This window comes from Tasmannia lanceolata, unplaced genomic scaffold, assembly GCF_043159265.1.
Source record: "Tasmannia lanceolata isolate RefF3 unplaced genomic scaffold, GAP_Taslan_0.1 ptg000006l, whole genome shotgun sequence".
Lineage (NCBI taxonomy): Eukaryota > Viridiplantae > Streptophyta > Magnoliopsida > Canellales > Winteraceae > Tasmannia > Tasmannia lanceolata.
This window is the reverse complement of record NW_027518683.1, coordinates 20,067,734-20,092,412: the sequence shown is the minus strand read 5'-3', so window position 1 is coordinate 20,092,412 and position 24,679 is coordinate 20,067,734. Positions and strand designations below refer to the sequence as shown.

The 24,679-nt window shown below is 40.3% G+C and overlaps 1 protein-coding gene across 1 annotated transcript; it reads left to right on the top strand.

Annotated features, from left to right (window-relative positions):
* The first annotated feature begins 733 nt into the window (after positions 1 to 733).
* Positions 734 to 24,575, top strand: LOC143880045 (tropinone reductase homolog At5g06060-like). Its single transcript, XM_077382814.1, has 5 exons — positions 734 to 900; positions 9,751 to 9,958; positions 19,961 to 20,177; positions 20,355 to 20,461; positions 24,137 to 24,575. Exons 1-5 carry the CDS (start codon positions 830 to 832, stop codon positions 24,320 to 24,322), a joined length of 789 nt encoding a protein of 262 aa, XP_077238929.1. The 5' UTR covers positions 734 to 829; the 3' UTR covers positions 24,323 to 24,575.
* Positions 24,576 to 24,679: the final 104 nt, after the last annotated feature.

Here is a 24,679-nt window from a genome sequence, read left to right as displayed (position 1 = left end):
ATTCTTGAAAAACCAATATGAATGTCCAACATCAATGACAACCCCAAATACTAACATCGACCCGAAACCTAAAGAAAAGAGAGTGAAAGAGATAATAGAAGAGACAAGGAGGAATATACAAAGGTCTGTACATGCAAGCTATGAGATGAAACTAATCTTGACGAAAACTAAAAAAATCATGACGGCTGATTCTACCAAAAGAGTTGCAAAGAACTACTTAAATAGGAGCTAAGACGTATCGAATGGTGACAAACCGGAGATGAAGCATTATAAGAAATGGGCTGAATTATATGCCATGTATTAAATGATGATGACCCAACTCCATTTCGGACCCAACCACTAATCAACCACCTAAATATATTCATCTCATATAAAACCTGTCCAATAAAGTGTCCACGCATATCCATGGCCGCAAAACCCTTTTTCGGGAAATTTCGGGTAGCTTTAATTTGTAGTCGTTGTTATTTCTAATTGAGTTGAAAGCTGGTGCAGCTGGGATCATGGTTTGAAATTTCGACAGAAAATTTCGGATTTCGGTGGAGACTGAAACCGAAATTTTCTGAAATCAGGAATTTCGGACAAATTTTGGAATTTCGGCCGAAACTTCGAGAAAAATTTTTTTTTTTTAAATGTTACAAAATTTCCGCTGGAATTTCAGAATTTCGGTCCAAAATTTCTGAAAATTTCGAAATTAATTAAATAATCTTTTTTAATTTCAGAATTCCTCTTCCACCCTATGCCTTAAAGCGTCACCCCTAGGCGAACTTTAGCACCACTCTAATACTTCTTGAAGAGGAAGAGAGAGAGAGAGAGAGAGAGAGAGAGAGAGATGGAAAAATTAGGGAGATGGTCTCTGGAAGGCGCGACAGCTCTTGTGACTGGAGGTACCAGAGGAATTGGGTCTGTACTCTCTTTCTTTTCTTACCCTCCTTGTTTTGGTAGATACACCGCTCTCCTTGTACAAACCAATAAACAAGCTTAATTTTAAGAGGAATATTGTGTGCCTATCAAACGAAGATGTGGGGAATATTAATTCCCTTTTTATAAAAAATACCCAATTCGGAATTCAGGTTTTTGGTATCTTAAACCCTAGCAAAACCCTAAAATTCCCATCTGGAACACATGCAATACATGAATTTCTATCTTTTGTTGAGAGATTTCTGAGGTTTTTTTTGTCTAGGCCCAAAAGTGGAGACAGAATTCACGTTGCCATTTAAAATACTTATCTAACTCGAACATTAGGAATACGTAGCTGATCACTGTGAAACAACCAATTACTCCAAAAGCTTAAGCTGTTGGGGATGGTGTTATTTAATCTTTTATAATCACATCTAACAGCCCCTCTCGTGTGATAGTGAACAGGTAACAGTGGAGGAAGAAACACACAGAGAGAGAGAGAGAGATGAGTGATAAATAAAGCAGTATGGATGGGGGATTATGTCAGTAAACAAGCACTAGTTAGTTGATGTGTAGTTAGGTTGTTAAACCAAGTAGTTAAGATTCTGTAGTTTGTCCTTTGTGATAAGAAAAGCATCAAAGTTAGTTACAATTGATGTCAGCACAACACATTCTGTTAGTGACTTCCTTTTAAAGGGGAAGAGTCACATGCAGACGGATATCATAGAATGAAAAAGCTTTCTTTTCTTCTCTTTAATTCCTTCAACTCTTATCTTTTTTCTTCTTTTTCTTCCTCAGTTCAGAGAGAGACTGAACTTTCTGATCTGAGATTTGTAACATTGGTGCTTTCATTGATTCTTTTTCCGCTATTTCGACAATGGCGGACAGCACACGTGCGCAATCAAAGATCGATGAACAATTCAAACTCCATCAGCAACAACTCAATGAATTGTGTCTTCCTCAATCGCAACAACATGAGGAGTTGGTTGCCATGATCAAACCCTTCACAACCCTATTTCCAAAGAAAAATTAGTGATGAGAATTCGTCTTGTAATTCTCAGGATGGAATCATATCAATTCAGCCAAATTCGATGCGATCAGATCCCATTGGATGGACATTCTAGATTGAACAATTCTTCAATTACTATAGTACTCCTGAAGATCAACGAATGTCCATTGCTTCTTTTCACTTAGAAGATCCTGCTCTCGCTTGGTTTCAATGGGCCAGAGCCAACAATTTGTTGCATTCTTAGAAGGGTTTTCTTGATGCGATCCGATTGAGGTTTGGGCCATCTCTCTATCAGGATGCCAAAGGTGAATTAGCCAAGCTTCAGCAAACATCTTCAGTAGAAGAGTATCAAGCTAAGTTCCAGGACTTATCTAATAAGGTCAGTGGTCTTTCTGAATCGTTTCTCGTTAGTTTTTTTTATTTCTGGCCGGAAACCAGATCTAAAGCGAGAATTGTTGGTGTTACAACCTAGTTCCCTCTTGCAAACAATTTCTTTAGCTCGAATTTACGAACAAAAGTATAAGTCATGAGGAAATTATGGAGGCCAACTTGGCCTAAACCTGTAGGAGGACCGGGTATTCTTCCAAATCCTTCTACCTTGCCTGTTAAGGCACTTCCTGCCCCTCCATTGAAACAACTTCCAATACGAACAAGACAATTAACAAGGGAAGAGTTGAAACAAAAGAGGGAGAAAGGACTTTGCTACTATTGTGATGAGAAATATCTCCCTGGACATGATTGTCGTGAATGTTTGTATCATCTTGCTGCGGTAGATGAGGAAACAGAGCTTTCACTTGATGACTGCTCTGATGATTTTCAATTGACTCATTATGATGAATTACCAGCAGAAAAATCAGCTAAAATTAGTTTTCACGCTATGGTAGGACAACATAACCCAAGTACAATTCGAGTAACAGGGGTTAGTGCTACAAATTCAATTCATGTTTTAATTGACAGTGGATCTACTCATAACTTTGTGAAAGAGAGGTGTTGGAGTTCCACGCAAAAGCAGATAGTCCCACATCGGTAAAGTGATGGGGATGGGGCTGGGTTATAAGGGAATGGGCACCCTCCCTTTAATAGCTAGCTTTTAGGGGTGAGTTCTACACGGTTAGATTCCGTACAAATGGTATCAGAGCTGGGGCGTGGAAAGTCCCAGGAAGATCTCGGTAACCCCGGTGTGCCTCCGAGGATGGTGGAATTCCCTCGGAGAAGATCTCGTGGTTCCCACATAGCCACCGCGTGGAGGGGCGAGATGGTCCATGTTGCTTCCGCGTGGAGGGGGAGATTGTTGGAGTTCCACGCAAAAGCAAATAGTCCCACATCGGTAAAGTGATGGGGATGGGTTATAAGGGAATGGGCACCCTCCCTCTAATAGCTAGCTTTTAGGGGTGAGTTCTACCTGGTTAGATTCCCTACAAGAGGGTAGCTGAATCACTAAATTGGCCTATCATGCCCACTTCACCATTCAAAGTCCTTATTGGAAATGGTGAATATCTCCTTTGTTCTAAGAAATGTGTTAATGTTAAGCTCTGTTTGCAGACTCACGAGTTTCCATTGGATTTATTCATTTTATTTTTATTTTTTTTACTAAGGCAGAATTATACAAAAAACAGAACCGAGATGGTCCTGAAGAGATACAAGGAGGAAAAAAAGAAATTACAATAACTCAAGGAAGAAGGTAATCAAACCACTCTAAACCAGATCTAAGAACACATTCCCTAGCTAGAGAATCGGCTTCAGCATTGGCAGTTCTCCTTACATGCTCAAACACTATAGAAGACCCCTGAACCAGGTCCTCAATCTCCTCGACAAAAGGCAAGAATCTCCAAGGAGGGATCGCCAACCCCGAAAGCCAACGAATTACATTTAAGGAGTCCCCTTCCACTATGATTTTATCAAACACCGAGCTATCCAAATGCTTGATCCCACTATGAGTAGCTCTTACCTCTGCTTCATTTGAGTCCGCAACTCCGATAGGTCCCGAGTAAGCCCAAAGAACTTCGCCCTTGTCAATTCTACATAAACCCCCAATTCCTGCTTCACCAGGATTACAGAGACGAACCATCGAAGTTAAGTTTTATTAGCCCATCTGAAGGAGGATGCCAAGATTGGATGATTTTCTCTTTGCTGACCCCTTCCTTACAAATGGTCTCCCATCCTTCCCAAAGGTCAAAAGCTGAAACAAAGCGAAACAAAGGGAGGCTCTTTGCCTAGGATATTACAGCAGCTATCAGCTTTACATAAATCTAATAAGGTGACCTTGCATCTCCTTCAAAAACTCGCGCATTCCTCTCTTTTCATAAGAACCACCAGGTTGCCACAAGGCACATCTTCCAAAGAGTCCTGCCTTTCTTTCTCCAAGGATTCCACTCCCAACTCCTAATGAAGTCCACTCCCAACTCCTAATGAAGTCAGCAATGGTTTTGGTGGGAACCCAACAGACCCCAAAATGAGCGAAAATGAGGCCCCAAATATCTCTTGCTACCTTTCAATGGATGAAAAAGTGATCTATTGTTTCGCCATCAGATAAGCAAAGAGGGCAGTGATCCACCAGCCACATTCCACGCTTCCTCAAAAAATCCATTGTCTGAATACGTCCGCTGCAAACCGTCCATCCGAAGAAATAAACTCTCGGCGGACAAAAGAACTTCCATATTGAGGAAGAAAGAGGCTCCCCTTCACTAAAAATCATGTGATGGTAAAAGGTTTTAACTGAAAAGAAGCCAGAGGGGCACCAAGTCCATACTCGGCTGTCTGCTCCCCTTTTCTTCATATAGCAATCTTCTATCAAAGACAGAAAGCCTTGAAGAGAATTTAATTCTCTATCAAAAAAGGCCCTTCTAAACTTGGGAGTCCAAACCACTTTCGCGTTCACTCTTTCGAAGCAATCCTTAACCCAAGCCCCTTTCTGAGAAGACACCAAGAATAACTCTGGAAAAAGCTCCTTGAGAGGAACAGCCAAGTACCAAGGATCCAACCAAAAGCGAATCCTATCCCCCACATAGACCTTGAAACGAATGCCTTTCTTAAAAAGAACCTCCACATTCAAAATATCCCTCCAAACCGATACACCTTCGAATTTATAATTGTCAGCAAAGCACCAGTTTCCTTCCTTAAACCCATACTTGCTTCCAATAACTCTAACCCACAAAGAAGATTGTTCTTCGCCAAACCTCCATAGCCACTTTCCCAACAGAGCATTGTTAAAACCTTTTACCGTCCTGAGACCCAATCCTCCATTTTTTATAGGGAAACACACCGCACTCCATTTAACCAGAGGAAGCCCTTTTAAAGAACTCGATCCTCCCCACAAAAATCTTCTCTGGATTTGCTCAATTCTCTGAGCTACACTCACTGGACATTTAAATAGAGAAAGAAAATATATCGGAATATTTGATAAAACTGCCTTAATGAGAACTAGTCTACCACCTTTGGATACCAAATTGTGCTTCCAGGTATCCAATCTCTGCTCTATTCTGTGAATAATGGAGATCCATAACTTTTTGTTCGGTCTTCCCACTCCCAGCGGAAGGCCAAGATAAGAGGAAGGTAGAAAATCTAAAGCACAACCCAAATTACCCGCAAAAGAAGATGCTTCGCACTCGGGAACGTTGATCGCATACAGCCTGGATTTCGCAAAATTAGATCTTTGGCTCGATACCATCTCATAACATCTTAAAATTGCTTTAAGATTTAAAATCTGGGAAACAACCGGAGAGCAAAACAGGAGAGTATCGTCCGCAAATTGAAGAATCGATACTTCTACTCTATTGTTGCCTATTAGAAACCCTTCAAAGAGGCCCAACTCACTTCCTTTCTTCATCAGTCTGCAAAGGGATTCTGCTACAATCACAAAAAGAAAAGGAGACAATGGGTCCCCCTGCCTCAAACCTCTCGATTTGAAAAATCCTTTAGCCGGGCCGTTTATCAGAACAGAGAACCAAGCGGACACCAAACAATTTCTGATCCACCACCTCCACCGGTCTTCCCACTCCATTGGATTTATTCATATTGCCTATCAAAGTGGCCGATGTAGTTTTGGGTATTCAATGGTTGGCAAAGTTGGGACATGTACTAATTGACTATAAGATGTCTACCATGGAATTCACTTGGAATGGGAAATCTGTGAAACTTGTAGGTGAGGCATCATTAAATCCTTGTCCCCTCAAAGCTACACAACTGAAAGGGTTAACCAAGACTGATTCAATTGCTTCTTTCTTCCAATTGATTTGCCTTGACCATACGGTTGCAACTTTCTCGAAATCGGACTCCCCATCCATCGAAATTCCTGTTGACTTACCAGTAGTAGTCTCTGACATTTTGAGTAAATTCTCAAACGTTTTTTAGCTCCCATCAGAACTTCCACCTCCAAGAGACATTGATCATCAGCTAGGAAGCACGGGTACTGTCCCGGGCCTCCCGTACCCGACACGTATGAGGTGCGGGTACGCCCTGGGTACGTCCCGGGTACGCTCCCCCATAATTAAAGAGCTAAAAATCATTTTTCGTATATTGGGTGCGTGTCGGGTGCGTTGGGGGTGCACACCCACGCGTACCCGACACATCTTGTTTCTCTGATCTGGTTTGTAAACCCTCCTGCTTCTTGTCTCTCCTTTCCTGTACTTTGTATTTACATGTAAACCATTTAAGTAAATGTCCATTTACTTAAGATTTACATGTAAATAACGGAATACCCCCTATTTGGATTTATTAAAAATAGTTTCAAGGCCCAAATCTAAAAGGAAAAAAGTCAACTCTCCTATTTTAGTACAAAATTCGTAGAAAAAGGGTCGGGTCAAAATTTTAACTTTCTTAACTTCCAAATGGTGGGGTATTTTTCAAATTTTAAAAATTCATAAAATCTATCATGTCCAAACATTATTAAATCCCAAAAGTCCGTTATAAAAAATCTCATAATTTGGTCTCTAAAAATTATTCATCTTCTCAGGCACTGGTCAACACCCTGGTCAACACACTAGCGACAGACTTTTTTTCAAATGAATGATGTATTGATGCCTCATGTTATGAATTATGGAACTTAATCACTTATGAAATGAAGAGTAATAAGTAATATTAGAATTTTTCATTTTGGTGATGTTATTGTTTTTTGATTGCTCTCCAATTATTATTTTTTTATTTTTATAAATATATAATAAAATATTAAAATATATTATTATATTCGGCGTACCCGCACCCGATTTTTTTAGAAAATCACGTACCCATGTACCCGTGTCGTGTCGTACCCGCACCCCATACCCGTACCCGTGCTTCATGGATCACCAGATTCACTTAATTCCTGGATCAACTCCAGTAAATGTGAAGCCTTATAGGTATCCACACTTTCAAAAAAATGAAATAGAGAAATTAGGTCCAAAGCCTCAGCTTATGTAAAAGAATTATTTGCTATCACAGAATCAGTTAAAAAATGGCGGAAATATTTACTGAGGGCGAAGATTTACAATATATACGGATCATAGAAGCTTAAAGAATCTGATGGCGCAGGTCATTCTAACACCAGAACAACAGCAATACCTTTGTAAATTGCTAGGGTACAACTATTCCACTGTGTATAAAGCAGGCAAAGAGAATCAGGCCGCCGATGCTTTGTCCAGAGTCGTGTCCAGAGTCGAGGATACTTCCTCTGTTGGAGCCACAGAGCATCCATGACAGATGCAATTAGTGGTTTCAAAATCAGTCTTTGACATTTTGGCTCAGCTTCAACATGAGAATACTATTGATTCTTAGTTGCTTGACATACATGATCATGTTTGCAAGGGAGTTGCGGCACCAAAGTTTACTAAGCAGAATGGGCTTCTATTTCACAACAACAGGTTATTTCTCAGTTCTAAATCTCCGTTGCGTTCCCAAATCATTTATGAATTTCATAACACACTACAAGGAGGTCATAAAGGAGTATTACGGACTATTAAAAAAGTCTCTGCCAGTTTTTTCTGGTTTAACATACGAGCTGATGTTAAGCAATTTGTGAAAGATTGTTTAGTTTGTCGACAGACTAAATATGCTACTAACCTGCCACTCGGATTGTTACAACCCTTACCAATACCTAACATGATTTGGGAAGATATTGCCATGGATTTTATTACTGGATTACCTATATCCAATGGTTATACTACTATCTACGTGGTTATCGATCGATTGTCAAAATATGCTCATTTGGGTGAACTACCAACAAACTTCAATGCTGTCAAGGTAGCTACACTATTTACAGAAATGGTAGTTAAACTCCATGGCATGCCTAAGTCTATTGTGTCTGACCGGGTCCGAACTTTTTTAATTGAGTGGCACATCCTTAAATCTCTCATCTGCATTCCATCCCCAAACGGATGGACAATCAGAAGTTTTAAACCGCTGTGTAGAACGATATTTGCGAGCATTTTCTCAAGATAATCTGAAACACTGGCACAATTATTTGTTATGGGCTGAATATTCTTACAATACTTTGTTCCATAGTGCCATACAAATGACACCGTTTGAAGCTGTATATGGCAGACCACCTCTTGCATTGCCACAATACATTCCAGGTTCTTCTCCTATTGAAGCTGTTGATACTGAGCTGAGACAGAGAGGTGTTGTTTTAGCTAAGCTTCGGAGTAGTTTGGCCCAAGCTAAATCAAGGATGAAATGCTTGGCAGACAAAAACGCATTCATAAACAATTTGATGTTGGTACTTGGGTTTTGCTGAAACTCCAACCGTATCGGCAACATTCCGTTGTAGAGAGATCTTCTCACAAGCTGAGCAAGAGGTTTTATGGCCCTTATGAGATAATAGCCAGGTAGGTAAGGTGGCTTACAAATTGCAATTACCTGAAGGTGACTGCATTCATCCTGTTTTCCATACTTCACAACTCAAACCATATCATGGACCAGCTCCACAGTTACCTTGCGTTCTACCTGTCCAGGGTGTCAATAATCAACCTCTAATTTCACCTCTAGCTATTTTGGGGCAGAGAATTATTTTCCACCAAGATCAGCCAGTCACCCAAGTATTGGTACAATGGAGTGGCCTTCTACCGGACACATCTTGGGAGAATTTGAACGAGCTTCAGTTGGACTATCCCGACTTCAACCTTGAGACAAGGTTACTTTTCAAGGGATGGGCAATGATAGTGAACAGGTGACAGTGGAGAAGGAGATCCATTACAGTGAAGAGGAGTTGGCCATTCAGCAAAAGCAGAGAAGAAGAAACAGAGAGAGCTGAGTGATAAATAAACCAGTATGGATAGGGGATTATGTCAGTAAACAAGCACTAGTTAGTTGATGTGTAGTTAGGTTGTTAAACCAAGTAGTTAAGATTCTGTAGTTTGTCCTTTGTGATAAGAAAAGCACCAAAGTTAGTAACAATTGATGTCAGCACAACACATTATGTTAGTGACTTCCTTTTAAAGGGGAAGAGTCACATGGAGACGGATATGATGAATGAAAAAGCTTTCTTTTCTTCTCTCTAATTCCTCCAACTCTATCTTTTTTCTTCTTTTTCTTCCTCAGTTCAGAGAAAGACTGAACTTTCTAATCTGGGATTGTAACATCGTGTCCTTGGGAGACGCGATCTGTTCCAAAAAGTTTCATTAAGTCTTGCAGACAAATTTGCAGCACAATTACCTTCTCTATACTTGGGAGATATGAAGTAGTTCATACTAGAAATGAGAGACAATATAATAATAGATAGTCCATGGATGCTTATATCTTCGGTGCAATCCAGATGTAATACTATTACAACCTCTTGCTGAATTTACTACCCAAATGCTACAGAAGTCACCCTAATCGCTGGGGCTTGATTGAAAGATGTAGTTTTAAATTCTGTCCTTGTTGCTTATGATCAGACATGCTGTGGTTGAGGAATTAGCTGGATTCGGGGCGTCAATACATACGTGTTCTCGGAACAAAGATGAACTTGAGCAATGCCTGCAGAAATGGAAGGATTTGGGTTTTCGTGTCACAGGATCCGTTTGTGACATGACATCCCGAGCGGACCGTGAAGCATTGGTGGAGAAGGTGTCTTCGATTTTCCAAGGGAAGCTAAACATCCTTGTAAGTTCTGGGATTTGTTTTTAATCCAATTGTTTTAGCATCTAAAACTGTTTATTCTTATGAACTATACAGACTGTGTTGGTTTTACCTTAGTGGGGTTTGGAATTTATAGCTGGAATGAATTGGAGACTCTATCTTGGTATCATATAATTTTTTTGGGTAAAATCATCTGTTTTTATTTGCTCTAAATATATTAATGGGGGAAGATTATGGACTTCCATGCACCCGAACCATTACCTATGATTGGTCCTTAGTCTCCAAATCCCCACAACCCCGCCCTTATTTATCCTCAATAATATTGTGCAAATCCATTTCAAAAAATTGTGGAAAGAGAAGGTAGTCGTGGTACTACCTGAATTGGTAGTTCAGCTAATCAATGCCATATATTTGTGGTGACTGTCATCTGTTGAGGTTGACTATACATAGGTTAATGCCCAAGTATAACACTGATTAGATGATGCTAACTTTGAACAACGGAGTTGATGTGAATCCTAGTCTCTATTTTTACCGTTATAATACATATGTGGACCCTAATTAAAACAGTCATAACTCAAAGAACATCATGATTTTGATGGAAAAAGACTATGATACCCATCCTATAACTTAAAGGACTTAAAAACACCTAAAAGACACACAAAAATTAGAATATGGGCCCAAGGATGGTCCCCATCAGGAGTTTAGCCCGTTGAGCATGAACTATTGGTCATATTTTTCCTAAACATGGTTTCCAGGCTAATGATCAGATGGTTAGGATTGTCCGGTTGAGACACTCGTTGCAAGTCTTGGAGGTTGGGATAGATTTACCAATTCAGGTAGTCCAACGCCTACTGTTAGAATAAGCCTACAAGTCTATGGGCAGTTTGGTCATTGTAATTCTCTTTTCATTATTATTAATAAATGAGTGAGGGGGAGATGCCCAGCTCACTTTCTCTCTCTCTAATCTCTTGCAACATGGTATCAGAGTCCTAGGGTTTCTGATCCCTAGGGGAATTCCGTAGCCTCCATCTTCTCCGTCTCCCCGAAAACCCTAACCTTCATCCTCTCTCTCACTCCATCATCTTCCTCACCCTAACCCTCTCTTTCTCTCTCTCAGCCCCCGTTCCATCTTCCAGCACCCCAACCCCTCTCTACAGCCCGCCCCACCCCACTGCAACCCCCAGCCCCCACACACCGCCGCGCCCCTCCCCTACTATCCCCAGCCCCCCGCGACCTCCTCACCTGCACCCCACACCCTTGCTACCGCGGCCCTCTCACCTGTATCCTAAACCTTGGCCGCGACCCCCCAGCCCTCGCAACCCCCCCCCCCCCCCCCCCAACCTTTTCCCGGAAAATTCTTTCCAGATTTTTGATAAAAAAGTTTCCAGGTCAGAAAAGTTTTTCCTGGAATTTGGATTTGCAACCCTCCAAAAAATTCAGTTCCCCGGAAAAAAAATTTCTTACCCTCCTGATTTGCACCCCTTCCAGGTAAGCCTCCCCACAAATTTTTTTTTCCCTCCCCCACACCCCACTCCAACCCAACTACGCTATTTTACTCCCTACAAGCCTTCTTCTTCTCATCTACCCTTAATTTCGCGTCTTCTTCATCTCCTCGATCTATGTGCTGAACACTTTTCTTTTTTTGTCTTTCATTTTCCCTAGCCTCTTCCTGTTCCTTTATGGGCTTCTCTAGTTTCTTGTCCTTCACTTGGGATATTGTCATGTGATTATCTCTCTGCATTAATTGGTTCTGTCTATTCATCTCTCATCTTTCTTTTGCTGTGGGTAGTGGTTTCTCTGTTTGTCTAGATTTCTTGTCGGTATGGATCCTCCCGTCATTGTTGATTCTTCTATTGGCATAACCACTGAGGTCAGTGCTTCATCCACACCCTCAGCTTCTTCTTCGTCTTCTCAATTGGCACCTGTGGAAAATTCCTATCCACAGTTGAATATTGCCAAGTTTGATGGAACCAACTACTTACCCTGGAAGGTTGCGATTGAGACATACCTTCTTGGCCGAGGTAAAGTACGCTTTCTTCGCGAGGATCCTCCCTCGCTAAAGGATCCTCTGTATACACCTTGGGAACAGGAAGATGCGCTGATTCGGAGGCTCCTATGGCAGAGTATGACTCCAGACATTTATTCTAATGTGATTCTTCTTCCGACTGCAAAGGAGGTCTGGGATCACACGGCCGTGACATATTCTGGGGCTGAGAACCTGCATCGCATCTACTCTACTTACTCTGAGTGGATGCGGCTCCGTCGTGACGACATGTCACTTGAGGCCCATTATGGGAAGTTCATTTCATTATGCCAGCAGCTTGATGTTTTCATGCCCCTCACCTCTGATGTTCATGTTCTCCGGCGTCAACGGGAACAGATTCGTGTCGTACACTATTTTGAAAGCCTAGGCCCCGAGTTTACACATTTGCGCCATCAGATTCTTGGTTCTGGCAATATTCCTTCGTTGCGCGAGGTCTATTTCCGCTCCCAGCAGTGTGTTGGCGAGACCCCCTCCTGTCCTACTTCTAATAGTTCAGCTCGCATATGGTGGAGGTGGTGGTACTCGTCCTTCCCGGGGTGGTGGTTCTTTTTCCCCGGCTCGTGGACACGGTGGCCGTGGTGGTGGCTGTGTTGACAATGGGCATGATCGTCCTTATTGCACCCACTGCCAGCGCGATGGCCATGTCATTGAGACTTGTTATACACTGCATCCAGAACATCACCCGTCCCGATCAGCCCACCTCAGCACCTCTGGTTCGTCTGACACAGTATCCTCTGCCCCTGCCTCTACTTCTGCTTAGGACTCATTCTCCTTCACGAGGGCAGACTATGAGGAGCTCCAGCGTCTTCAACAGAGTGCCTCCCAGGCCACTGCAGGCTTTGCCCAGCCAGGTAGTTCACACACTACGATACTCTCTAGCTCTGGGTCCTGGATTATTGACTCAGGAGCCTCAAACCATGACTGGTAACTCATCACAGCTCTCATATTTTCGCTCATTTCCATCTGATTTTCAGTCTATTACTTTAGCTGATGGTTCCACTACACCTATTACTGGTATTGGTACCACCTGTCCTTCACCTAATCTCCCTCTATCTGCAGTTTTGTGTGTACCTAGGTCTCCTTTTTGTTTATTATCTGTTAGCCAAATTACGAAAAATCTGTCGTGCTCTATCTCATTCTATCCTTCTTACTGTCTTTTTCAGGATATTTCGACTGAGAGGACGATTGGATCGGGTCGTGAGGTGGATGGCATGTACCGTCTTGACTGCACCCCTTCTTCGTCAGCCTTACACAGTTCCGTGGATGCCTTTCAGTGGCACTGTCGACTGGGCCACCCCTCCCTTCAGCGTCTCAGGCAGACATCTTTAGTTCCCAGTTCTATTTCTCATTTTCAATGTCAGTCTTGTGAACTCGGGAAGCATCATAGAGTGTCTTTCCCTTCCCGAGTCGTTACTAGGGTTGATAGTTTATTTCAGTCAGTTCATTGCGATGTATGGGGACCTTCTCGGGTCGCGTCAAAAATGGATTCCAGTACTTTGTGGTTTTTATTGATGATTACGCACGCATGACTTGGTTGTATCTTCTGAAAGACCGCTCTCAGGTCTTCTCTGCTTTTAAAAATTTTCATGATGAAATAAAAAATCAATTTAGTACTAATCTTAAATGCCGGCGTACTGATAATGCTCGTGAGTTTTTCTCTATTACTGATGGCTTTCAGGACTATCTCTCTTCTCATGGTATTCTTCATCAATCATCATATGCATACACTTCGCAGCAGAATGGCGTCGCTGAAATGAAATTGCGATATCTACTTGAGGTGGTTCGCACACTCCTCTTTCAGATGCAGGTTCCTAAATCTTTTTTGTCTGACGCCATTCTCACTGCTTGTTTCCTATCCAACCGTCTTCCGTCTTCGGTGCTTCATGGTGATTCTCCATTTCACATAGTTTATCCACATCAGGACCCATTCCCACTTACCCTGCGTGTCTTTGGCTGCATATGCTTTGTTCATCATTTGGGTCCTGGCCGTGATAAGCTGGATCCTCGTTCAGAACGGTGTGTTTTTCTGGGTTACTCTCACACCCAGAAAGGATACCGTTGCTACAGTCCACGTCTGCGCCGATGGTATGTATCAGCTGACGTCACATTTTTCAAATCAGGACCATTCTTTGGCTCTTCCTCTGGTCCTTCCAATGTTAGATCAGAACCTGAGGTTACTATTTCTCTTCCTGAGCTTTCCCCATTCCTACTACTCCTATTGCACATCCTCCTGCTTGACCTCCTAGACAGGTCGACTCGTGTGCTCCCAGGGTATATCGCCCCCTTATTACAGTCCAATATAAACGTCGTCCACAGCAGGCACATCCCTCGCACACCGAGAAATCGTCCTCACAACAAGAGATCTTCTTACCCCCTCATCAGATATCTGACTCTCCTATTGCTTCCCGTACTCATTCCCATTCTACTGCTCACCCTTTTTCTAATTTCGTTTCTTATGATCGCCTAACTCTCCCCTTCAAAAGCTTTGTCTTGTCTATGTCTTCTGCTGTGTTACCACAGTCTTTGGATGAGGCTCTCCTACACCCAGGCTGGCGAGCTGCAATGGACCTTGAAATGGGCGCTCTTTAGTCTAACAACACATGAGAACTTGTCTCTCTACTTGCCGGCACACGACCAGTTGGCTGCCGATGGGTATTCTCCATTAAGTATCTTCCTGATGGCACGGTTGATCGACTGAAGGCACGTCTAGTGGCAAAGGGTTACACTCAGACATTCGCTGTAGACTACCATGAGACGTTTTCTCCAGCTGCGAAGATACCTTATGTCCGTGTTCTACTCTCCCTCGCCGTTAATAATGGTTGGCCTCTTCACCAGCTAGATGTGAAGAACGCCTTTTTGCATGACGACCTCCTTGAAGAAGTGTATATGGAGCAACCGCCAGGTTACGTTGCTCAGGAGGAGTTGTCCTCATCTGTCTGTCGACTCAGAAAAGCGATTTATGGGTTAAAGCAGTCACCACGTGCTTGGTTTGGTAGATTTAGTGAGGCAGTTATGACATTTGGTCTCCAACAGTGTGCTGTAGATCACTCAGTATTCAGCTATCAGTCCTCAGCAGGATGCATTATGTTGTTTGTATAGGTCGATGCCATCATTATTACAGGCAGTGACTCAAGGGGAATTCAAAAATTGAAAGACTTCTTACAAAAAGAATTTGCAACAAAGGACTTGGGACGTCTCAAATACTTTCTCGGGATAGAAGTTGCGTACTCCTCTCGTGGTTTATCTCTATCTCAGAGGAAGTATGTTCTTGATTTGCTAGAAGAGACAGGAAATCTTGATGTGAAACCAGTAGCTGCACCCATGGATCCAAATGTGAAACTGGTTCCAGAAGAGGGTGATTTGTTGAAAGATCCTGGTAGGTATAGAAGACTTGTGGGCAAGCTCATATACCTTACTGTTACTCGTCCTGATATATCCTATGCCGTTGGGGTAGTTAGTCAGTACATGATCTCTCCTCGCACATCTCATTGGAACGCAATGGTTCAAATTCTCAAGTATCTGAAGGGTGCTCCAGGGAAAGGATTACTAGTCAAACGGCATGGTCATACACGGATTGAGGGGTTCTCAGATGCTGATTGGGCTGGATCTCCTACTGATAGGAGATCGACTACCAGGTATTGTACCTTTGTTGGAGGTAACCGGGTTTCATGGAGAAGTAAGAAATAGGATGTCATTGCAAAATCGAGTGCAGAAGCAGAATATAGAGTCATGGCGCATACTACGACTAAGATTATTTGGTTGAGGTCACTCTTAACTGAGATTGGTATTGGGTTTCCCTCTCCTTCACAGTTATATTGTGATAACAGGGCAACCATCTATATTGCGACAAATCCTGTCTTCCATGGGAGAACTAAACATATCGAAGTCGACTGTCATTTCATTCGTCAGAGGATTCAGAATGGGGAGATACGCGTTGTATTAACTCGTTCTGTAGAACAGTTGGCAGATATGTTCACAAAACCATTGAATAAATCCAAGCTTAGCGATATATGTAACAAGCTAGGAATGTATGATTTATACATTCCAGCTTGAGGGGGAGTGTTAGAATAAGCCTACAAGTCTATGGGCAGTTTGGTCATTGTACTTCTCTTTTCATTATTATTAATAAATGAGTGTGGGGGAGATACCCAACTCACTTTCTCTTTCTCTCTAATCTCTCTTGCAACACCTACTAAGCGAGGCCTCTTTTATCAACAATTTTCAGAGGGTGTCAGTGGAAAGATATGAACTGAGTTACGATTGTCATTTGTTCCTTTGGAATTCGTAATAAACATGCGCAGATCGCATCATATCACCTACCCTGCAATATTATTTTGAAACAAAAACTAATGGGTCCCTCACATGATCTATTGTGACCTCATGTTGTTGAGATTTGGATTTAAGGCTCATATGAGTCAACTTGGTTTCTTGAGGAAACCCAGTAAAAAGTGAGGAATTGCAAAGGAATTTTCCAGAGTCAAAATAGCAAAGAACAAACATTTATCTATGGTTTTGGGTAGTACCAATATCTAAAGGCTTTTGCTTGAGAAAAAAGTTTAGATATTGTCCAAAATACCGAAGAACATTTTGCTAGTTTTGTGTATTTTAAAAAATTATTTGAATGGAAAAATCAAATTGCTTGCCTAGCTTATGTGGGAACAGTTGAATCAGGCTCAGATTTCATGAAAGGATGTTTTTTATAGTGTGAAAAATCTGGAATGAAGAGCATTTAAAATTTGAGTGAACTAAAGTGATAAGAACGTGTTGTATGGAAGTATATAAATATAGTCTATAAATTGTAGCTTATATTTTATTTCATATTTTTTATCAACACATAATTTACCTATTTTATAAGCTTTGAAAGATAAGTGGGCAATTTAGTGACATAAAAATTATAATCTCTTGTGTATTCTCACATTCAGTAGTAGTATCTGTTAGAATTTAGAAATATCTGTATGGTATGTTATAGGGCCATATGGTGAATGTCTTGGTGGTGCCCCTTAATTAAGGGTATTTTTTTCTTTTGAGTATCATCTGTGTAAAAGCCATCTTATTTGTTCTCAAATGTTAGTGAAGAGACCAATTATTACGCTGCTCGCGAAGGTCTCCACATTCTTTTTCTCTTCTAGATTTCACATCACTGGCCTTAAGATTCTTTACACGCTATCAATCTATCAAAGCCTAGGGATCAAGCACCAAAGGATTGAATATGATCTACAACAAAGGAATTTCTTTCTCTTTATTTGTTCCTTTGTAAGCCCTCTTTTCTCTTTCTTCGTATTCTCTTATTACCATAATTGATTTAATCTTCTCCTTAGCACCATTATTGTCTTCTTCTTATTAAGTTAACAAAACTAAGTTAAAATCAAAGTTTTCTTCACCCATCATTTGTATTTCTCTCTATTTTTCTTCTAAAGTTTTCTTTTCCAATGCTTCTAGGTTTGATCTTTCTCCTTGGTTGAACATTTCTTATTTTCTTTTGCTAGCATTGAACTCACTTAAATTAAGGCTCAAGTCAACACTTTAAGTGAGGTTCTAAGATAAAGAGGTCACTCAAATTAGGCATCTTTAGCAACCCAACTAAAAACATGTGCATTATATTATCTCATCAATTGAAGTTGGGATTAAGTTAGCAAAGCTAAGTTAAAATGAAAGTTTTTTTCACCCATGTTTGTATTTCTCTCTATTTTTCATCTAAAGTTCTCTTTTCCAATGCTTCTAGGTTTGCTCTTTGTCCTTGATCGAATTTCCCTTTTAAGTTGAATATTTCTTATTTCATTAAGGGCCCGTTTGGATGCCGAGAAGATTTTGATTTGGATTTCTCACATTTGCAGCCCATTTTGCATTGTGATTTGGATCCGGATCAAATCCTTAGATTTCCAAATCAGCGATTGACAGTGAAAAAAATCAGATTTCCAAAGATGCTGTGGAAATAAGTAATTGGAAATCCACAGATCTGGCAGTTTCCTTCACCCTCTTTGCTCCTCAACCTCTCCCCTCCACTAGGAAGTACCCGCTTCTCTCTCTCTCTCTCTCTCTCTCTCTCTCTCTCTCTCTCTCTCTCTCTCTCTCAACATGAGCTGGCAGATCTATTCATTTTGTATTCAAAACTCAATTCCAAATCCAAATACAAAATATGAGGTATCCAAACGGGCCCTAACTGAAGTTAGGATTAAGTTAGCAAAAATAGGTATATGTGAGCAAGAACCTCACAAGATCTCCCACAATTCAAAAACCTCAAAATGTTCCCTCGGTCATATTTTCTCTTGTGCTCTCTACATCTTTAGATCAAATAAAAAATCTCAAAGCACTGAGTTCTGTTTTCAAGAATTATGGTTCCTCGGTTCCTCCATCTCCTTTTATCTTGTGTTTTCTACATCTCTGCATCAAATCTCTTTATTTTCTCGTCGAATTCTTTCATCTTTCTCCCTTTCCTCATTAAAAATGTGAAAATCTCAAAATGCCCTATTTTCTTCAATTTGTAAGTTAGGGTTTCATCACTTCTCCACACTTTTATTTCCTATATTATCCTACCTTAGCGGCATCCGCTAGAAATAACACATGAGTCAATATGATGCGTGCACTATCTTGTGTTTTGTCAGATCATTAATGTCATTATTATAATTTATGTAATTTTAGAGCTTATATATACATGTGTTTTGGGTTGTAATGCATTTGAAGTGAATAGAAATTCAAGCCACGTGAATTGCTCTCTCTCTCTCCCTCTCTCTCTCTCTCTCTCTCTCTCTCTCTCTCTCTCTCTCTCTCTCTCTCTCTCTCTCCAAGATCTCCTACTGTTGTAGGAGATATTGAAGGGAGTCCTGGTGTCTACTATTGTAGAGATGACTTGGCTAAGACAACTACTCCGGGCGAAAGGATTACACTTTTGTGGATGTTCGAGACGGGAATAGCTATCCTTAGTGGTTTGGCGATCGCCGATCTCCGCAAAGGGCAAACTTGTAAATATAAATTTGTCGGTGAGGATCAATAAATCAGCAAAAAAAAATAGAAGCTTGTCTCTTTCCGCCACTGAATCAAATTCAATGCAGAAATACAAAGGGAAACAAGCTTAAAGGAGGAAGAATGAAAAAGGGATCTCTCTAACACCAACAAAAAAATTTGATGAAATCCAGCACTTCTACCCAGATGGAGAAGAACATATTGCCACCTCTACAAATTTGGTTTACAGTTAAAAATGGAATCGCTGAAGAATCTTTATGTAGTCAAGATATTTTGCATGGTACTACATAGGCTCACTTTTCAACAGATTGTCTTATTCGTTTAATTCATCTGAGGTGGCTGCTCTCTCATGCGACAGCCGGTCCGCAAAATGCCTTCTGCGATGGTCCTTAGCAAATCTCATAATATATATATATATATATATATATATATATATATATATATATATATATATATTAATTCATTTAAATTACAAAAGATGCCGTTAGAGTAGGCTCAATCGTAATTACTTCACTAATGACTTGAAGAAACATCCATAAAGGATAAATATAAAGACTATTTAATTTCCCATCTCTTACCAAACCCATTTGGCTTCCTGTTCCTTTTTAAAACAATGGTACTTTGTCATTGATTGGGTGTTAGCTGTGGGTTTTCGACTTTTCGTCATCGATGGGTTTGTTATTAGAACAGAGCAAGGTGTATTATACAATTAGGCATTCTAGACTTAATATGAAAACAGAAACCTGGGATTTTTTCTCTTTATCCTTGTTTATGCGGCACCCTCATGACTCTATTATCATTTGATATAATTCTAAGAGCTTTCATTTTATTTAGCGAGTTGATACGAGTAGAGCAGTTCCATCCCATGTCTTTCCCGTTATGGAACTCTAGTATGCGATGGAAAATTTATAGATACTTTTCTCTGAGTATGAATACAATCAAATGCATCTTGGTTTTAGAGCTTTTCTTAGTACCCAAACGACGGAATTGTTAACTTGTTATGTCTGATTGTCTGGTACTAGATAAACAATGCTGGGACAAATATAAGGAAACCCACGGTCGATTATACTACTGAGGAATTCTCATCTATAATGACCACCAACTTTGATTCTGCTTACCATCTATGCCAACTTTCACATCCTCTTCTAAAAGCGTCAGGAATGGGAAATATTGTTTTCATCTCCTCTGTTTGTGGTGTGGTAGCTGTAAGCAATGGAACCATTTATGCAGCAACTAAAGGTAACACTTACCTGGAGTCATGGATTTACTCGTGATCTTACCATTAAAAAATGAGATTTACTCGTGATCTTACCGTTCAAAAAAAAAAAAAAAAAGATTTGCTCATGATCTTACATGTTGAAACTCGGAATAGGAAAGTGCAGTAGTTTATGATCTGTGCTTGTATGTTCTTCTCAGGAGCAATTAATCAAATCACGAAGAATTTGGCGTGTGAGTGGGCGAAAGACAGCATTCGGACTAATTGTGTTGCACCTTGGTATATCAAAACCGCACTTGTGGAAAATGTAAGATTATTCCCCCTTCTTATGTTCTGTATCTGATTCAACAACTTAAACCTTTCTCCTTACTCTGTTCCTGTAAATTTGTTGGCACTTGGCATTGTTTAATCTGCTATAAAGATTGTTCACTGATTGTGAAGCTTGAAATATACAGTTTTCCACTTTGATGTAAATATTGTTATGATTTGTTTGGTTCTTAATTTTTTTTCCTCTGTTGTTTCTATCCCTATGATTTGGCCGACACTTCGAATTTATTGCCGATTCACATGTCCGACACGACACGCATGTCTACACTCCTTTGGACACTTTTACTTGTATTGCTGGAAGTGTTAGACTTAATGCGGGTGTGTGGACATGTTTTTGTACTGTGTCAGGTGTGACATTCTGTTTTTTTATTAAATATTGTGTTTACCTAATTTAGACAACTCGTATCCATGTTGAAACTGGACACAAGAATCCATATCCACAAATCATGATTACATATACTTTCTATTTTAGCCGTGTCCCCATTTCTAAAGTTTTGGGGTTGCCGTGTCCGACACTCCGTGTACGTGTCGACACACGACACTCGTGTCAGTGTCCACAAATCATACTTTCTATCATAAACTCATCAGCACAGATGACTTTAAAGGTCACTCTCACAATCAATTTTTTACATGAAAAAGAGTTAAGAGTTAAAATTGATAAACTATTCATCTAATAGATAATTAATTTATCCTATACAAGTCGACTGACCTGTTCGTGAAACCAAGGGTGAAAGTTTTCGGGTTCATGGGGTGACACAAAGTGTGTTGGACTTGGGCCCAATTTTCTTGACATCTCTCTTCATCATCATTAAACTAGATTCTGGTCTTAGGATTTCATTTTTAGGTTGGACCTTATTTATTTTTAGAAGGATTAGTTGAAGTTGAATTGGTAGGATGGTAAGGAAAGGTGGGTAGCGGATTAGTTTGCAAAGTTTATGTTCATATTTTACACACTATATGGGGATCATAACATGTGATATGTAACTATTCATGTGAATCGTGATGTGAATAGTACGTAGATAGTAAAACCTGTGTTAGAATTTTGAACTCAAAATTTTGGAGGGAAGATTCAAAATAAAGAATCCCTCTCGTGCTTTTTAAACTCCTTGTCTTTTGTGGTGTCTTGAAACTTGAACCCAAGACCATATGTGTCGGGTGAGTGGGTTTGAACTCCAATGCAAAGCATTTAGTCCCCCATTGGAAAGTTGAAGGAACTTTTGCCTCCATATAAGAGGTGGTGTGGAGACAAAGGCTTGGGCCTTTCAAGGGGCATTGGATTTGTTTTGGTGAGCTTATTTTAACAAGAACCAAAATACATATGAAACACACATGCGCGCTCGGGCTAGGCCGTAGCTGTAATCCGTAGTCTGAGGTCCAGGTCCAGGTTTGGGTTTGGGTTTGGGTTTGGGTTTAAATAAAAACTATCTTTTTATTTCCCAAAAATGGGTTTTAATTTTCGTCTTAACTGTAGTTAATTTCCTAAACGGTTTTAAATTACACCCTTTAATTTTGTTACTGTTTTCAAAAAGCTTTGTGGTTGTCTTCTCCAAACAGCCACAAGAAGTGACTATTGGAGGGAGACGTTTTCTCTTCAAAGGGCATCTCTTCCTCTATAAGAAGAGAACTTCTTCAACGCCCAAAATACACTGATACAAAGAAAGATTCTGACTTGCAGAAAACGATTTCCTCAAGATTTTTGCTCTCTATTCACTCCATTTCCATTCCGTATCTGAGCATAGTTCCAAAGTGGTTCGAAGAGGACGAGTAAGCGAGTGCACAACTACTAGAGCCTGCTGGCTGTTGTATCTTGAAGCATCGATTCGCGGATCCCGGTTGCACAGTAGAGGACAAATACGATTCTTGAGGAGAGTGGCCAAGTGGAACAACTCAGCCTTCTTCCTTCAACAATCGGTTTTTCAAAAGGGGTTTTATCTTCAAAATCATAAGTCCTATCTGCCTCCCATTTTAATTAGTATTTAGTTTTACATATCCAACAGTCCCAAAATCGGTTTAGCCATATTACAGATCAATTAAACCTAAATATTTCCAACAATCTTAAGAATCATAGAAATTGCTTTATGGCTATCGAAACCCCCCCGAGTTCTGCTGTACCCACCACGTTTACAAACAGAATTGTAACCACCAGTATTTCAAAACGTGGAGGCAGGACAAAATGTGGCCGAAGAAAATCCTATTCGACTGGGCACAATGCAGTCGAGTACTCGATTGACGCGACTGAGTACTTGGTTGACATGGTCATAATTCAGGAGAGTCAAAGGAGTTTTTATTAACTTTAATCATGGTTTTAATTCTGATTAAAAGGTATAATCCTGAATTGCAGCCTTGCAGGTGAGACATAAAGCAATACTGAATTCTTTATGATGTTCATTTATGTGTCCCACCATAGAAGACAATGTGTCATGTGAGTATATCATGAACAAACAATCATGTTAGTTGAATAATTATGGATGATATGGCTGTCATTAGGGTTCTCAATGGACCAGACGGTCCAATGGATCCATAGGGTTCGAACTTAATTGGACAGGACTTGGGCACAGTGGATCCATCAGACATGATTCGGATCCATATCCGAAAATTTGCCAGATGGGACATAACCATGACCACAGAATCCATCAGGGCGTGCTAGATCCGATTGGAAGTGGCTCAACTCAACTCAACTCAACAAAGCCTTTGTCCCAAACTAGTTGGGGTCGGCTAAATGAATCTTTTAGAAAAAATTCATGAAGTAGGTAAAAGGAATCTACCGAGCTTATGGAAGTGGCTAACGTATGAAAGTACCCTTTATATTGTAAATGAAAGTATTTTGTGGGCTAATACCTAGCCTCAGAGGCTAGATTCTTGTATACTGTTCAAATTAATTCCTTCGTTTACAAGCACTATTTTATTTATTTAGAAGTTTAGATTAGTCACAAATAAGAGACTAATTTGAACTGAATGAACTGCATAGACACACACTAATAGTGGACAAAACATTCTGACTTTTCTAAAATTATGTGTACAACATATGTAGGTGATTGCTCGTTATGATTCCCTCCCCCCTTAATCTTCTATATTGGCTTACGTGCGTTCATCTCCTATTCCTATTTGGTATTTTCTCTTGTACTTTGACCACCTCGGTCGTTTATCAATTAATTGGCTACCATCTCAAAAAAAAAAACATAGGAAGGACCTAGGAAACTCTGATGGAAGGTCCGATATGAAATGGACCGTGACCCAATATATTGAAAGTAGGATCCAAATAACACTTCGGATAGGATCCCACCGATAAGGGATCCAGATGGATTGTGACTCAGACATAGGTGGATCTGATCTGAATTGATTCCGTTGACACCCGAACATAGCTGTTATCTTATTTTGTCTAGATTTGTTTATACTCTTTCCTCTCTTTTTTGCTGTTCTGAAAAATTCAACTAAATAAAAGGGTGACGATAAATGCACCCCATTTCCACACACCTGTAGAACTGCGACAAGGGGGATGGTCTATGTAAACAAAAGGGTGGCTTTATCATCTCCCTAACAAAATCATACATTTGATATGTTTCCATTTTCAGAACCCTTAAAATCTAAAAAGAAATTTCTAGACCATGTTCCTCACGACCACATTGCTAATTTTTCTGTTTATTCCTTTCTACAGTTGCTTAAAAATGAGGAATTTACAAATGGTATAATCTCCCGCACTCCTCTTAGGCGTCTCGGAGAGGCAAATGAGGTATCATCTCTGGTTGCATTCCTTTGCATGCCTGCGGCTTCATACATTACTGGGCAGGTTATTTCGGTTGATGGTGGAATGACTGTGAATGGTTTCTACCCAACACAGTAGAAACATCAATCAACATTTAGACCTTATGGCTATTGCAAGAACATGTGACATGGAGCCACATTTTACCAGTAACTGTATGTATGCTTTCTGTGCTTGAGATTTCAAAATAAAATTAGAAAAATAATGTCACATGGGACTATAAGATATTGTTAACCGTTTATCAGCATTTTCTTTGATATGTGTAGACCATCCAATATGTGATGGCTTCCCAACTGAAATATGCTATTGCGGCCATTTATGCCTTTTAGAGTGATACACTTCTAAAGTTGTGGGATCACAGCACATGATCCATATTTACTATTATTTCGAAGGTTACGAGATGCATTTGAGCATGTGAACATTCCTGCTACATGTCGA

Coding starts and splice junctions, on each gene's coding strand:
- LOC143880045 (XM_077382814.1), top strand. CDS start 830: ATGGAAAAATTAGGGAGATGGTCTCTGGAAGGCGCGACAGCTCTTGTG. Junction 20,178..20,354: donor CATTTATGCAGCAACTAAAG/GTAACACTTACC, acceptor TGTTCTTCTCAG/GAGCAATTAATCAAATCACG. Junction 20,462..24,136: donor AAACCGCACTTGTGGAAAAT/GTAAGATTATTC, acceptor TCCTTTCTACAG/TTGCTTAAAAATGAGGAATT.